The sequence below is a fragment of the Hirundo rustica genome, chromosome 21 (assembly GCF_015227805.2).
Source record: "Hirundo rustica isolate bHirRus1 chromosome 21, bHirRus1.pri.v3, whole genome shotgun sequence".
NCBI classification, from domain to species: domain Eukaryota; kingdom Metazoa; phylum Chordata; class Aves; order Passeriformes; family Hirundinidae; genus Hirundo; species Hirundo rustica.
This window is the reverse complement of record NC_053470.1, coordinates 8,901,882-8,917,523: the sequence shown is the minus strand read 5'-3', so window position 1 is coordinate 8,917,523 and position 15,642 is coordinate 8,901,882. Positions and strand designations below refer to the sequence as shown.

The 15,642-nt window shown below is 43.1% G+C and overlaps 1 protein-coding gene across 4 annotated transcripts in view; it reads right to left on the bottom strand.

The window, feature by feature from the left end:
- TENM1 (teneurin transmembrane protein 1) overlaps positions 1-15,642 on the bottom strand; it is a 616,400-nt gene that overhangs the window by 120,133 nt on the left and 480,625 nt on the right. For all 4 annotated transcript variants that reach the window (XM_058423210.1, XM_058423211.1, XM_058423213.1 and 1 more), the window contains one exon: positions 6,962-7,200. In XM_058423210.1, coding sequence (XP_058279193.1) covers positions 6,962-7,200 — 239 coding nt within the window. The remainder of the gene's footprint in view (positions 1-6,961; positions 7,201-15,642) is intronic.

Below are 15,642 nucleotides of genomic sequence, written 5' to 3'. Positions count from 1 at the left end.
ATTACATAAAACTTTCAAATCTCCATCTCTCAAATCTCTGTAGAAATAAATAGGCATGTACTGAATTTCATTAAAAAGCTCAAAAGAACTTCTCTTTTGAGTTTTTCTCCCTTTGATTTTTTTTTCTAGTGGATTTCTGGCTTTTACCAAAGGGGTACAGAAAACGCTGGTGCAATTCAAGTGTGGGCCAGGATGTCATTTCCACAGCATAAATCCATTTGCAAGGTTCTCAGCTGGATTTCCCACGTGTAATGCCCTGCTGTAAGCTCCTACTGCCCAAAACAGAGAGGGGATGATACCATCCCTGTCTAACAGCACTGGGCTGGGTAAGAGGGAGGGAGATTCCCTTCCTGGTGGATGTCTCTGCCCTCTCCTCAGAGTTCAGCCTTCTGAAGACCTGGACTGCAGCACCCTCGGGGGCTGGCTGCTCAGTGCCAGTATGAAACCCACCACCAGCACCAGGGATGCATTACGTGGTGCAGCTCAAGTTCACACACAACAGCCTGTGAAGTCTGATGACTACACTTACACTGCAGAAGCAGCAAAAGCCACTCTGGCTCTGCCTTTCTGGAGTTCCAAAACACTTCTGCAATCACATACCCAGTGTTTTGCAGCACCCAGAACACTTCAGGTACTGGCAGGATGTGTAAGGTCACTGCCGAGCTGCTCCAGTTTCAGGACTGGCAGGCAAATGCAGATGACAGAGTTTGTTAGCTGGTGTGATTGCAGAATTCCCATTCCTGCTGGGAGGAGTTGTGGCAAGCCAGCAGCAGCAGCAGCAGCAGCCCCGACCTTCCATCAGCTGGCCTGACCAAACCTCTGCTCTGACAGCTGAGTGCAAGAGCTTCCCTGCTGGGAGGAACTGCACTCAGGTGAGAAGAGATTCCTTCTTGGCTTGCCTGACCATCCAGTATAATCCCCCATCAATAACTACATTATTCCTTCGCTATCTGCAATCTATCAGTTGTACATTGCTTTCACTGCGATGATCTGGTGGCAAAATTGATCTGAAGGCAAAATTTGACCTCTTTACACAATGTTGGGATATAGGGCTTACATGAGGGATACTACCATACCTATATTTCATTTATATTTTATTACACAGCCCTTGTCAATTCAAAGTTTCTGACAAAATTCTAACACTGAAGTAGACACAGATTTTTTTTTCTTAGCATGCATTATGGATATTACGGCAGAAGGTAAATGTGGAGGAGTCTGCAGTCAGTGTATTGGAAGAGACTGGAGGATGCCACAGGATTATGATGAACCTGAATTTTTTCCTCACCCCCCCTGCCAGAGCTGTTCAGGGCAATTTTAAATGACCTCCCTCTCTCCAGAACAGAAGATCCCAGTCATAGTACAGAGCTTTTCTTAGCTAAATTATTATGCTTCTTAGCTAAAAAAAAAAAAAAAAAAATTACTAGGTATAAAACAGATCTCTCGCAGAAAAAAGAAATATTAAAGGCCTACATAATCTAGCCTTTCTATAAATTTCTTTCATGCAATCTGTCAGCAAAGAGATGAAAAGTGAGTGTAACTTTATGCTGTCTAAGGGATTTTCCCTACTCAGAGGCAGGTTTTTGTTGCTTCACTTCACTGCTGTAAGGGAAAACAGTAGGGCCATGCTCAGAACAAAAGCTTGGGTCTTTATCTCTGAAATACCTGACCACATCACTTACTTTGTGCAAAATTTAAACAAAACAAACTGACAGTTCCAGACTGACTCAGTCCCCACAATCCTGCCGCATACTCAAGTAAATACAAAGATACAAGCAGTTTTTTCAGAGCTGGCTCTGTAAACTGGATTAACCCACCATCTGCTAGGAAGCCAATGATCTAATTTAATTTATTCTTATCTACCTTCTGTGTAAGCACAGCTTGTCAGCTCCGGTGCTCCAAGTTTGGCAGAATATGAATAAGAGCCTTGGCTCCAGTGCAAGAGAGACACTTGGGAGTGAGGAGATGCCCAGAAAGCCCTGTGCAATGAGTACTTACTACCTGTAGATGAACTTCAAAGGACAAAAAAATCCTCCAAATGTGAAGCCCCTCCAAACTGCTGACTCGCACTAAAGGCTTCTGTTTAGCTTCCTCTGCTGTTTTACAGATCTCAGGTGATCATCCCCCCGAAGCCCAGACTCCAGAAGAGCTGTTACAGAATGTGTATCAGCAGCTGAACACTCTGCACCTGCTCTAAGTGCCAGAGAATTATTTGTTTCTGTAACTGCTAGCAGGTTCTGCTTATAAAACTGCATTTCACTGTGGCATGAAGCCACAGATGCATCAGTGTCTCGGTTCCAGTGCAGGTGAATTAATGAGAAAAATACCTGGACACAAAAGCCAGAGTCAAAGTTCTGATCCTGACCTTTGGAGAGGTGATCTTCTCTAAGCTCAATTCACAAATAAAATACTATTTCATTCTGCTGTAAACAGATTTCAGAATTTGAGACTTAATATTTGATTCAGTCTTCAGAATATTTTTTTTAAATCCACATTGAAGTGGCAAATTGTTTTTATCATCTAGGGCATTTCATGAAATAGGGATTTCTTCCACGTATTTGTTACACCCATCTGAACTCTCAGCACTCTCCTCTTTCTCATGAAGTCTTCTCTTTATACCTAACATTTTTCCACCTGAAAATACAAATATACCTCCCTCTCCTGCAATTCTCCTAGAGGGGTGCCGGCTTCATTCCTGATTACCGAGTCAATTTTGTACTTAGGAACAAAGCCTAGTCCTGGGCAACAGTGAATGTTTCTCCACTGAACACGCAGAGCTCTGTGGCAGCACCAGGCTCCTCAGCAATGCCAGGAGCCAGGAGAGCAGACCCCACTCCCAGCTGAGAGATGCTGATGTGTCTGTCCCAGGAGTTCCATGGCATTTCAGGGTTCTGCATCTGTGTCACAAGGTTTGCATAACCCTGGAACACCCAGCACTGTTTACCAGACCATTATATTCAGTGTGCAGCAGCTCATTTCCCCTGGATCCCTCTCTGCGTAATTCCTTTTCTGCTGCTGTTGTACATTGTCTAAAGCAATGCAAGCCATGGTATAAATCCATGCACATGTCCTTAAATCTGGGCTGGCCTCTCCCAGTGCTGAACCCATCACTCCTCTCCCTGGCACGCGCAGTGAGAAATGACAGGGCACGGTGTCAGGCAGCACAGAGGCTCTCATTTCCTTACCCTCCATGTGAAGATAATTTAAAACCCAACACCCACCTCCAGTGCCTACTCATAAATAGTGATAATATCATGAAGGGTAGGGACCACTTCATATTCATACTTGAGAATTCATTTGTATATAAAATAGTCATTTCATCGTCAGGGATGGTTAAATCCAAGAACATGAGATGCAATTTTCAGTGGCACAGAACATTTGCATCACCGGCTGAAATCAATAGGAACAGCAGGAGTTTGGCACCTTTGATCAATAGGACCAGGATTTGCAAGTCCAAATCAGCTACTGATAAAATGGTGAAGAATCATGGAAGAAAAATCCTACTCACCAGTGGGCTAAAAGTAACTACTGAATGAGCAGCCAGAGCACCCACTGTATTGGGCTTAAGGGAAATGATGCGGTGTTGCAAAAAACCAAAAGAAATACCATATTTCTCATTCCATCTCTTGCATTTGCCTCATTTACTCTTAAATTTTTTGGCAAGACTCTGAGGCAGACCAGGAGCTGCTGGTGGAGGCAGCAGTGTCACCTCCCTGAGGTGTGTCCCATCTGCTCACCTGCCCCACTGTCCATCCCGGGGGCAAATTCAACACCTCTGCCTCGATTTACAGGATTTACATTTACCAACACAGAGGAAAAAATGAAAAATAAAAGCATGTGGGGCTTTTTCCATAAAAAATAATTCAACACATTTACAATTACATCTCCAACAGTCTGAAGGCCAAATATGCACTTTATGAAATAAGATTTTTTTTGGAATGACTACTATGACTTTAGAACCTATTCACAGAAATTACTCCTGTTGAAGTGAAAATATGTGTTTTTCTTGATAAACTAAAGATTTTCAATAAATCTGCCATTACACAACCACCAACAGTGTTCTATAATTTCCTTACTGTCCATAAAATAGTCAAATTTATTTCAGAAAGGCCAAATAGTAAACACAGTGATTATAGGCCAAAAGAGGATTAATGGAGAAATAGCATTTTCTTAAACTGAGTAGTAGTTCAAAGGAGAGAAAATACAGAAGAATTACATGTTCTTATGTAAAAGCTTTGCTATTGAGTCTCACTGATAAGAGGGAAAGGCTGAAAAATAAAAGAACAAAAACATTTTGCTGGTTTACCTTTAGATTGAAAAGAAGTCACAGCTTTGAGCACTCTGGCACAGGTCTCAGTTCATTACAGATATAAGAGCCACTTGGAAATTTTCATCTGCAATGAGCTTCGTGTCTCTAAGACTTTGGAGATGTTCTGACTCGAGGCTGAGATTTGGGTGTAACGTGTAGCTCAAGCATTAAATGGCAGTGAAAAATACTTGAAAAATAACATTTAAGTTCTTAGATGAGGAGAAGAAAAAGCTTGATGTTAAATTTTGATCAACACCCATTTGGCCTGAAATTGTAGTCCGTGGCAAGTTAATGCAGGCTATGCCAAAAAGTACCATGACGAAAACAATTTTGCCTTTTAGAAGTCTCCCTTATTTTTCCAGTAACAAGTGCTGAGCTGATCACAGGTTTAAGTTTGGTCCTAAAATTAAAATGAGTTTTTAAAAGTGGGCCCATGTCTGTAATGATTGCTCAGACACAACTTCCTCTGCCTTGAAGAAAACCTGATGGAGGGAGGGATCCGAATCAGGGTGAGCAAAGAGAAAACACTTGGGGGAGTGAATCCTAACCTCAGTGTTACATCCAGTCTGAATTTCTATATTCAACTACTTCTCTAAAACATGCGCATTTAAATTTCTGATGTGAAAAGATATGCAAATATGCAAGCCCACAGAGCCAGTGAACCTTGCAAACAGTTTATATGCTATGATTCAAACCTAGCAAAAGGGAAAGAACTGAGCTATCTGAGTCATAAGAAGAGACCATAAACTTATTTAAATATTTAACCAAGCAGAGATGGGCAGAAGGAATATTCACCTGGATAAGCTAACTAATACTACCTGAATCTGCAGGGAAGTTTATGCAACTCAAACGTTTCTGGGGAAAACAACAGCAAATAATTGCATCCTGAAAATTTTTCTGAATTAGAACTCCTGGTTCAAAATTTTATATTTTTTCCTTAGGAAACATTAATAGAAACAGTAATAATTTATAAAATGCAGAGTTATCTCCATTTTACCTGCTGCTGCCTAAGTAAAGAACACATGCTCCACCCCTGTGCTCCCAAGATCAGATCATCAGACACTTCTCCAGCAGAGGCACAGGGAGCTCTTCAATTCCAGTGACAGGAGCAGCTCCAGCCCCCCAGCCTGCAGACAGAGCAGCACTTCCCTGGGAGTTACAGAAACTGCAGGGGCAGACTGGAACCTAAACAGGGACAGAAGGGGCAGCGCTACCCCCAGATGAAATCTGAATGGCGTGGGTGGGACAAAACGCGCAGCAAACAGATGAGGCTGCAGAAACGATGCAGCCGGTCCCCAGCGAGGGCATATGCTCAGCAGCTGCTACAGAAATCTGCAACTAATGGAGCTTACAGCATCCTCAGGTGCTTTCACATCACCGTGCACCAGAAATGCTCAAATCTGCCTTCCCATATGCATTAGGTGAGGATGTCAGGAAAAAATCCCTCCTGATGAGCATCTTGCTGACAATAACCAGAACTTCATAGCTATGGGACTGAAGAAAACCTCAGTGGGAAGCAAGACATTATTGAAATGTTAATAATTTTCACTACAGACACGGTTATTCAGCGAGTACAGAAAATCAGTGGCCATTTATCAGTTCGGAGGTATCTGTACCTGTATCTCTGACAAGTTTTACCAAGAATGAACTGCACTCTTTCAGGAAAACCTGGAATTACCCCCATTCAGACTACAGGGCATCAGGAATACTCTGGCTCCTGCCACCTGTGAGCTGCCGTCTGAAACAACAGTCTGAGAGTGTGTGAGAGAGCAAAACCAAATCAGATTTCTCTGTGTTTGCAGAAGCCACAGTCACATTCTTCAATTCTGCACACGGAGTGTTCCGTAATATTTTCAATTCAGATTGAAAACCCAATGCAATAATTAAAGTTCATGCTAAATGCTATGTAGAAAATCACCAAGATTTGCTCTGCTATATATGCCTGTAACCACACTGACTTCAAGCCACCTCCAATACACCTGTCCTCCAAAAAAAACCCAACAAAAAACAAACCCCAAACCTGAGGAAGCCTTTTCTAGCTACTCTGATAAACCCGTCCAATGTATTTTGCTGACAAAATGGCAAAGTTGGTACTGTGTAACCCATTTTAAACATAAATTCAATAAAGGGATAACAAAATCTATCTTAGACAACACAGTATAAAATTATTTTTAGAGTTAGCTCTTGTTCTAGCAAATGATATAACAATTAGGAGGAAAGTCATATAAGATTCAAATTGTGATGAGACTTAAGAAATTAACTAAGGGTAGCAAGGCAAAACACAATTAAACATTACCAGTCTTTCCCAATAATTCTTCAAGAGCAACAACAATGTTGCAAGGCGTAATATGAAAATCAAACCTTCAAGAAAATATCACAGCAATTAAAATCAGTAGGAGTCCTCTGCTAGTATAAACATCTAATCTTGAATAATATTTCTTTGTCTGCTAGGCAGCATCAAGGTTAACGGAGTAGAAAGTCAACGAGAATTCTATATTCAACCTTTAGCCACTCCAGAGTTTTGTCTGCCAGGATTTAAGGAGCACCAGTGGCAAATATTGTGAGTCAAACACAGCCGTGTGAGTGCAAAGCCAGCAGGAGCACAGAGCGGAGGAGGCAAGAGAGGAAGGGAGCAGAGGAAAGGTCAGGGCTTACCGATGACATAGGCCAGCAGCAGTGCCAGGGTCACCGTGATGGCAGTGGCACTCAGGGCTGTGCACTTCCAGTTGCAACACCTGTAAGGTTTGTTAAAAGTGAAGGCAGGTCTGGAAAAGGTGCTTCTAGGAAGAGGCCTAGGAGGTGGAGAGTAAACAGTATTGGATGTTAAGGGATAGTTCTGACTGGCTGCGCTGAAGATAGCTGAAGACCCAGATCCATGCTTAAACAGGAAATGCCTACAAAGAGAAGACAAAGAATGCTGTAAAACCCTCTGTGATGGAAAAAGCAAAAGGAACTATACAAGCATGGCACAGTAAATACTGCATACAGCCACAGAAAATATCAAAGGCAGGAAAGCGTGTGTTTGAATGCCCCCTGCACGTTTTTTAACCGTATCACAAGATGCCCAGCAACGTTTCAGTGAACAACATAACACAAATAAATTCCAAGCTAACTTCTCTGAGAGAAGGCTGCTTCCTGGTAGAGTACTGGGATCCTCCAAGATGAGCAGCCCCTGGGTGCCTTTACAGGGGTGTGACAGAGACAGGGCAGCTGCTGCCAGCAGCCTCCCCTCCATCCACACCTAATGGTTTATTCACCTGGAATACCCCAAAAATGCTACAGCCAGTGCCACTGTGAGCGTTTATTTTTTACCATGGAATATAGGAAATTTAAAACAAACAAAGTGACTACTTAGTCACCTGATTTACAAGGATAACCCATTCTGAAGAACTGTAGTTATTATATAGGTGAGCACAATTTCTTTAATGTTCTTAATTGAGCTATTTTGAGAGTAGTTTTTCTTCAAATGCTTTCGCCTGCTGCAGTGATTCTCAAACACACTAAGAAAGAATTCATTTGGAGACCTATTTCAGCATGCTTTGCAGGACTGATTGCCTTCAAGAAAAAACAGCAGCCACTTACATTAGCACAAAAAATAAGGTACAAAATTTGCCTTGCAGAACAGGCTCTGGTGCAGGAGTACAGAGTAGTTCTCTGTAGGAGGAAGGATGGCTTTTCAGGACTGGCAAGGGCTCTCCAAGAGAGCTTAGGAGAGGTTATTTAATGTTAAACAATAACTTACTGTGGTATGTGCTCAGAAATTGTGGCAAAAAGGGCGAGTTCAGGGCTGCCATACCAAGCACGTATTCTTTTGGAAACACCAGCTTTCTGTGGTCCTCCTTGCCTTTGTTTTATCTAAGGGAGCAAGCTCCTTCAGTGCCCTCTCCTCTGTCAGGTGCAGCTGCACAACTCCTGCCACAGCACGCACCCAAAGGAGTTTAGAGCACCCTGGTGCTCCTCTGTCTGAGCTGAGACAGCAGGTGACAGAATCCCCCCGATGGCAAAGGTGCCTCTGCACCCCCAGCAAGGCACAGGATGAGTTTTCAAAGGCACCCATGGACCAACGCAGCCACACTGGGAGGATTTCTTAGAGGAACACACAGCGGGATGCACAGGATCAAACACTCGAGGCTATGAAACATTGTTATACTGTGACATTTGACTTGAGGAATAATGTAAATACGTGTTCCTGAAATGGTAATTGCTAGAATGGTGTAATGAGTATGGTATTATGTATTTCCATTATAAGATTTTAAAAGAAAGGTTACAGTTTTCAAAATGCCAGATTATAGAAAATAAAAAGGTATTACAGAGCAGTTTTATCTTTTAAAGAGCCCTTTAGTTACATAAAAAAGAAAGCAAATGACAACAGAGGCTAGCTTGCACTTCAGTGTACAGGGCCTGTGTATCAGGAGCCTTATGACTAAACCACAAGAAGGAAATCTGAGTATTAGTTACTTCTGCTTCATGATAATTCCCCAAATGAGCCGCCCTCAGACAAAACTTGACGTGTGACCCTGACTGAGCGCAGCATCCTGGCAGTGCACCACACAGCACATTCTTGTTTTTCTTCCCACTGACTTCCCCAGCTGTAGATACCCACGTTAGAAAGATGGCATTGCTCTCCACATTGTAACGTCACCTTATTTTAGTTCAAAATATATGAGCTCATAAACACTAAAAGAATAAATTCAAATGAACTAATAGAACTGTTTACAGGACTATATAAACCTGCTTCCCTCCTGTCAGGCCATGAGAGCACAGCTGGTTATTTTGGATCACATGCTTTGTTGTCACACATGAAAGCTTCTGCAAGTATGAGAAGTTTTTTTCTCAGTCAGCAGTTAATCACTCAGACTTTAGGAAAAATGTCATGACAAAATTCCTATTGATATTCCGGGAAATAGAAGCAGAATCACCACATAAAATAACATGCTATAAATATAAGCATATACATACCAGAAGTATGTATGCTTTAATTGTTCAAGACATAATGACAAAAACCTACTTATTTGATAATTTCTCATTTACATTTTTTGGAAATTACATCAAAAGGGTCTGATATTGGCAGTACTGATGGTCCTTTATGGTGCATAGCTCAAAGCTATCAGAGGTAAAGGGGAGGAAACGCTGAACAGAAAATTGTTATCATTAAGGCTCTAACAGTCTGCAATCAATAGCCAGGAATAATTTTATACTCTTGCACAGGAATTTATAATTTATATGATTTTATTATTTTTTGATGATAAAACGCTAGTGTGCAGAGGCACTTCTCTACCAGCAGGAGAGTGCACAGAACCTGGACCCAGCTCTCCGTCCACACAGAGGAGAATTCACATCTCTCATCTGTAATAAAACAGATTCTGAGGCACTGGTACACTGAAACTGAGCTACCAGTGAAATAATGCTGAGAAAATGTTTAAAAAACCCAACTGTTTACAACTTCCATTTCTGGGAGTGTATATTGAGTACCCGAAGACATTTCTATGGAATTTGAAAAACACTGGTGGCACAAAGACAAATTTCCAAAGCCAGACTGTGACTATGCTCTCATAAACTCAGATGAGTCCTCATCAGTCTGAGCACACCATGGTTCCCCAAGGACGTCAGGACATGCTAAACTGTTGCTATCAATTCTACAAAATCAGGCTCTCTTTCTAAAGAGCAAAATAATAAAACCTGCAGTTCAAAAGTTTAGATATGACAGCAGCCTGACGTGTGCTTTAATACTTGATCTAAGAGAAGAGCTAAGGCCTGTGGTGGTTTTTTTCTTTTTTTTTTTCTTTTTTTTTTTTTTTTTTGGTAAACTGAGAACACAAGAAAAATCAGAGCATTTATAAGAGTGATTGATAGCATCACTCCTTCTAAGTGGGAAAAAACTAAATGTTCACAAAAACATCCATAAAGAAGATGTAATATTCTCTTGAGAAATATAGGACATAATCTGTAAGGCATTTGTTGGTGAAATAGAAGTCACTTAATATTATTACACTGATAACTCCAATCCATAAATAAATATTAAAGGGTCAGTAATATTCACATATAGAAGAGGCAGTTGGAAAGCATTCCCTCTTTGAGGTAACCACAATGTCTCTGGGGCTGTTCATCCATCTGCTCATCTCTACAAATGGGAGACTTTTCGAACTCTGAATCCTCTCAAGAGAAGTTAAAGGAAAGAAAAAGCTCCTGCCAGGACCTGCAAGGAAAGCAGCAGGAGCCCCAGGGAGGTTCCTTCGCTCTGTGCCCTCCTGCCCAGCCCAGCACACACTGGGGAGGGCAGAGCAGCCCCTGGCATGGCCAGGAAAGGGCAAGGGAAGGGATTCACTGCAGAGTTCAGGTGCCACGAGGGCTGGGATCAGAGCTCAGTCCTGCCTGCAATCAGAGCTGCAGTCCTGCCTGCAATCAGAGCTCAGTCCTGCCTGCAATCAGAGCTGCAGTTCTGCCTGCAATCAGAGCTCAGTCCTGCCTGCAATCAGAGCTGCAGTCCTGCCTGCAATCAGAGCTGCAGTCCTGCCTGCAATCAGAGCTGCAGTCCTGCGTGAATTCAGAGCTCAGTCCTGCCTGAAATTAGAGCTGCAGTCCTGCCTGCAATCAGAGCTGCAGTCCTGCATGAATTCAGAGCTCAGTCCTGCCTGCAATCAGAGCTGCAGTCCTGCCTGCAATCAGAGCTGCAGTCCTGCCTGAATTCAGAGCTGCAGTCCTGCCTGAAATTAGAGCTGCAGTCCTGCCTGCAATCAGAGCTGCAGTCCTGCCTGCAATCAGAGCTGCAGTCCTGCGTGAATTCAGAGCTGCAGTCCTGCCTGCAATCAGAGCTGCAGTCCTGCCTGAATTCAGAGCTGCAGTCCTGCCTGAAATTAGAGCTGCAGTCCTGCCTGCAATCAGAGCTCAGTCCTGCCTGCAATCAGAGCTGCAGTCCTGCCTGCAATCAGAGCTGCAGTCCTGCCTGCAATCAGAGCTGCAGTCCTGCCTGAAATTAGAGCTGCAGTCCTGCCTGCAATCAGAGCTGCAGTCCTGCCTGAATTCAGAGCTCAGTCCTGCCTGAATTCAGAGCTGCAGTCCTGCCTGAATTCAGAGCTCAGTCCTGCCTGAATTCAGAGCTGCAGTCCTGACTGAAATTAGAGCTGCAGTCCTGCCTGAATTCAGAGCTCAGTCCTGCCTGCAATCAGAGCTGCAGTCCTGACTGAAATTAGAGCTGCAGTCCTGCCTGCAATCAGAGCTGCAGTCCTGCCTGAATTCAGAGCTCAGTCCTGCCTGAATTCAGAGCTGCAGTCCTGCCTGAATTCAGAGCTCAGTCCTGCCTGCAATCAGAGCTGCAGTCCTGACTGAAATTAGAGCTGCAGTCCTGCCTGCAATCAGAGCTGCGGTGCTGCCTGCAATCAGAGCTGCGGTGCTGCCTGCAATCAGAGCTGCAGTCCTGCCTGCAATCAGAGCTGCAGTCCTGCGTGAATTCAGAGCTCAGTCCTGCCTGCAATCAGAGCTGCAGTCCTGCCTGCAATCAGAGCTGCAGTTCTGCCTGCAATCAGAGCTGCAGTCCTGCCTGCAATCAGAGCTGCGGTGCTGCCTGCAATCAGAGCTGCAGTCCTGCCTGCAATCAGAGCTGCAGTCCTGCCTGAATTCAGAGCTCAGTCCTGCCTGCAATCAGAGCTGCAGTCCTGCCTGCAATCAGAGCTGCAGTCCTGCCTGCAATCAGAGCTGCAGTCCTGCCTGAAATTAGAGCTGCAGTCCTGCCTGCAATCAGAGCTCAGTCCTGCGTGAATTCAGAGCTCAGTCCTGCCTGCAATCAGAGCTCAGTCCTGCCTGCAATCAGAGCTGCAGTCCTGCCTGCAATCAGAGCTGCAGTCCTGCCTGAAATTAGAGCTGCAGTCCTGCCTGCAATCAGAGCTCAGTCCTGCCTGCAATCAGAGCTGCAGTCCTGCCTGCAATCAGAGCTGCAGTCCTGCCTGCAATCAGAGCTGCAGTCCTGCCTGAATTCAGAGCTCAGTCCTGCCTGAATTCAGAGCTGCAGTCCTGCCTGAATTCAGAGCTCAGTCCTGCCTGCAATCAGAGCTGCAGTCCTGCCTGAAATTAGAGCTGCAGTCCTGCCTGAATTCAGAGCTGTCAGTGCTGCAATCAGGGCTGCAGTGCTGCCTGCACAGAGCTGCAGTGGAGCTGCAGACAGACCCATTCTGTGCACAGCCCTTGCCCCACCCACGTGCCCCTGGTTACCCTCAGCAGGAATGGCAGGTAACTCCAGGAGCACAGCTCATGCAGATGATGAATTCTCAGCTAGGACCAGGTTAGAGAAGAGTTGCCCCTCAGTTCTCTCTGCCATCGATTTCCTCCTATGAATATTCATTCATATTCTACCTGACTTTTGCTACCAGCATTTCAGTCTATTTCCAAGTACCTACACTCACATGCATATGGTCTAATCCAAGCTGAACAGCGACGGTGACAAATAAGACCAAGTTTACCTGACAAGAGATGTGTCACATTAACCACATAAATACCATTCATCTTTGAAACCAGCCCTCCTAGAAATAGCTAGCCAGAAAATAGAACTTTTCTGGGCAGTAACATTACACATACATAGCTGAGTATCTTGGAAATGAAAAGGCAGAATTGTTTTCATTCTTCTCACAGCCTAACTCCTTTGTATTAACCTGTATTTATCTTTCCCTTTCAAGATTTAGATTCAGTCCGTTTCAGGTCTTGCAAATGGAAAAAACAATTCCATAGAAAGCTAAAAGGCTGCTTGCTCATTGGTGGCCATAAAATCACAACACAGCTTTACATTTAGTTATAACTTTAGACACCATCCCATTATTCAAAATAACAAGCAAGGAGCATCTGCAGCGTGATTGTTCAAGTTGCTGTATTTAGCTGCCGTAAAAGCCCTCACATAAATACTACCCCAGCATTCCAGGGAAGCCCACAGCAGAGCTTCCCACAAAGAAAAAACACAACAGAGTGTACAAACAACTTAAATTGCCCCATTGTCCTTGGTGACCGGATCTCAAACTACTCCAGAGCAGGACCCTCAGGTGCCATTGCTGCTGACATGGAAGCTGTACTTCATTGCAGCTGACAAATGTTTGTATTTTTATTTCCACAAAAGACACCTTCATTCTCGCATTATTAAATTTAAGGTCATATTTACAGCTTTTATTTTCAGTTCATGGTCATATTGTCACTTTTAAATTTTTGGAATTCAGAAGAGAAATATTTTCAGATCTTTTCTGCTGTGCTGTGAGACCACATGGGGCTCAATGAATTTAAACCCTTGCCATGTGTCTGTTTTTAATATGGTCAGCCTCTATAGATATTGCTTTATTGTTTAATTAGGTAGAAAAAGAGAAAATGCAAGAGAAATGTTATAATACTGGCCAAGATAATTCAAAGAAAGGGTCCTAAAGGAAGCCCTCCCCTGCATTTATTCCTGGAATAACCCCAAATGCAGCCATTCATCTCAAGATAGGCTCCATTTGCAAACAGGCTCCCAGGGAATTGCGGTGCCCAAGCAGGAAGCTCTCCCTGTTTGGTGGCTCATGGTCATTAACATCTGTTAATGACAGCTGTGAAAGCTGCTCTTTGCTACGGAAACCTGGAGAAAAACCAAGGCACAAGAAAGTGCATTCTGAGCCCCTGCAGTGGAGGCAGGATGCACAAGAGCCACGAGATGTTCAAATGCCGAGACCAAGAAGAACAAACCTTCCAAGGGCTCATACTGAACTGAGTGGCAATTTCTAGGTGCATTCTTATTTGACTGTTTTTGCCTTTAAGGTTCCTCCAGCTTGCACAGGAAGGGACCACATACAGGTGTCTGTGATTTCAAAGGCTATCAGTGTACTTCCTGAAGACAGAAAATAATTATGATTTAAAAAGAACAAAGCTAAACCATTCAGAATAAATCTCTTGTTGTCAAGATCTCCTCTACACCAAAGAGAAATATAACCGAGTTATTTTTAGGAAAACAAACACAGCTAATCACACCTATACACCTTAAATAACTATATGAATGATTCCATCTCTATGGCGATTCAAATGCACTTCTGGAACACCAAAACTCTCAAAGTTTTCAAGTGTTTAGAGATATAATCCAACTTTAGGGCTCTCAAATATTGCTGAATTGTAACTAAAACCAATAACTGCCTTGAACCCCAAACATTCCTCTTATTATTCTAGCGCTTCAAAGTTTTCTGTAAATTAATGATAATTGAATCTCAGGTTTATGGTCTGGTACCTCACTGCCCCCTCAGAGGAGCTATTACCATGGTGATCAGATTGCTTAAATGAAGCTGTCTTTTTGCACAGGACTGGCTCACTGCCAGGGCAGTGAAGGGAGATTTCAGCCCATTCAGCACAGCATTAACCTTCCTGCCAACACTGCTAAACGGGCTAGGGGAACCAGCAAGAAATCTGATTTAAAAAAGGAACGACAAGCAAAGATCTTAAATACTGATGCACAAAGTGGGACTAAAAACCCCCCTTTGAAACAAACAAACAAAAAGCTAAATTTTGAGATTCAGACAGAAAACTTAAAAAACTCTAATGCTTTGGCAATCTATGTTAAAACGTAAAATAAGTGTGACCAATGGTTTATCCATGAGGGATCTTTTACAGACTACAAGGAGCGTAAGAAAAATTTCAGGGAAAAATCCCTACTTAGCATCTAGATTTTACTTCTTCTTTGGGGATTTGACTGAAATGGGAAAATAAATAGCAAACAGCAGGGAAAAAAAAACAAACTAGGAAAGCAAGATATGGAAACAAATACTGAGTTAACTAGAAGGGCATGGAGAAAATGAAAAACATTCCTTTGAGTTATCAGGGCATAGCACTTACTCCATAAAAAGTAGTAAGCTATGTTCAGTTGGGGCTGTCAGAGATAATGACAATGTATTACACTGTAAATCACAAGATTTGAAGCATTAGAGCAAAATATCTACGAAGCCTGAAAAAGCAATTATTTTAGTGGAAAGGAAGGGAATAGGCAATAGGTTGCAAGTGCTTTATTCTGGGGGAGAGGAAAAAAAATCAATTTTAGTAAGAGCCCAATAACATTATCCTAAAAAAGAGAATCAATGTTTCTCATGTGTTTGTGTGGTGTGAGAGATCCTTGAAGTCTTTTCCTGGCAATGCTTAAAAATGATTTCTCTGTGTGACAATGAAATTACTGCCTGTTCACGTGTACTTTTAATAAAGGCTGTGTTTATTTTCCCCTGTGTGTGTGTGCATGCATGGAGACTGCATCTGCATCTCTGGGCACACTGCAGTGCTGAAGGCTGCAGCACAGTCACCACTGGGAGCTGCTGCACCTCCTGCAGGTACAGCTCCTCTCCAACTCCCTCCGCAGC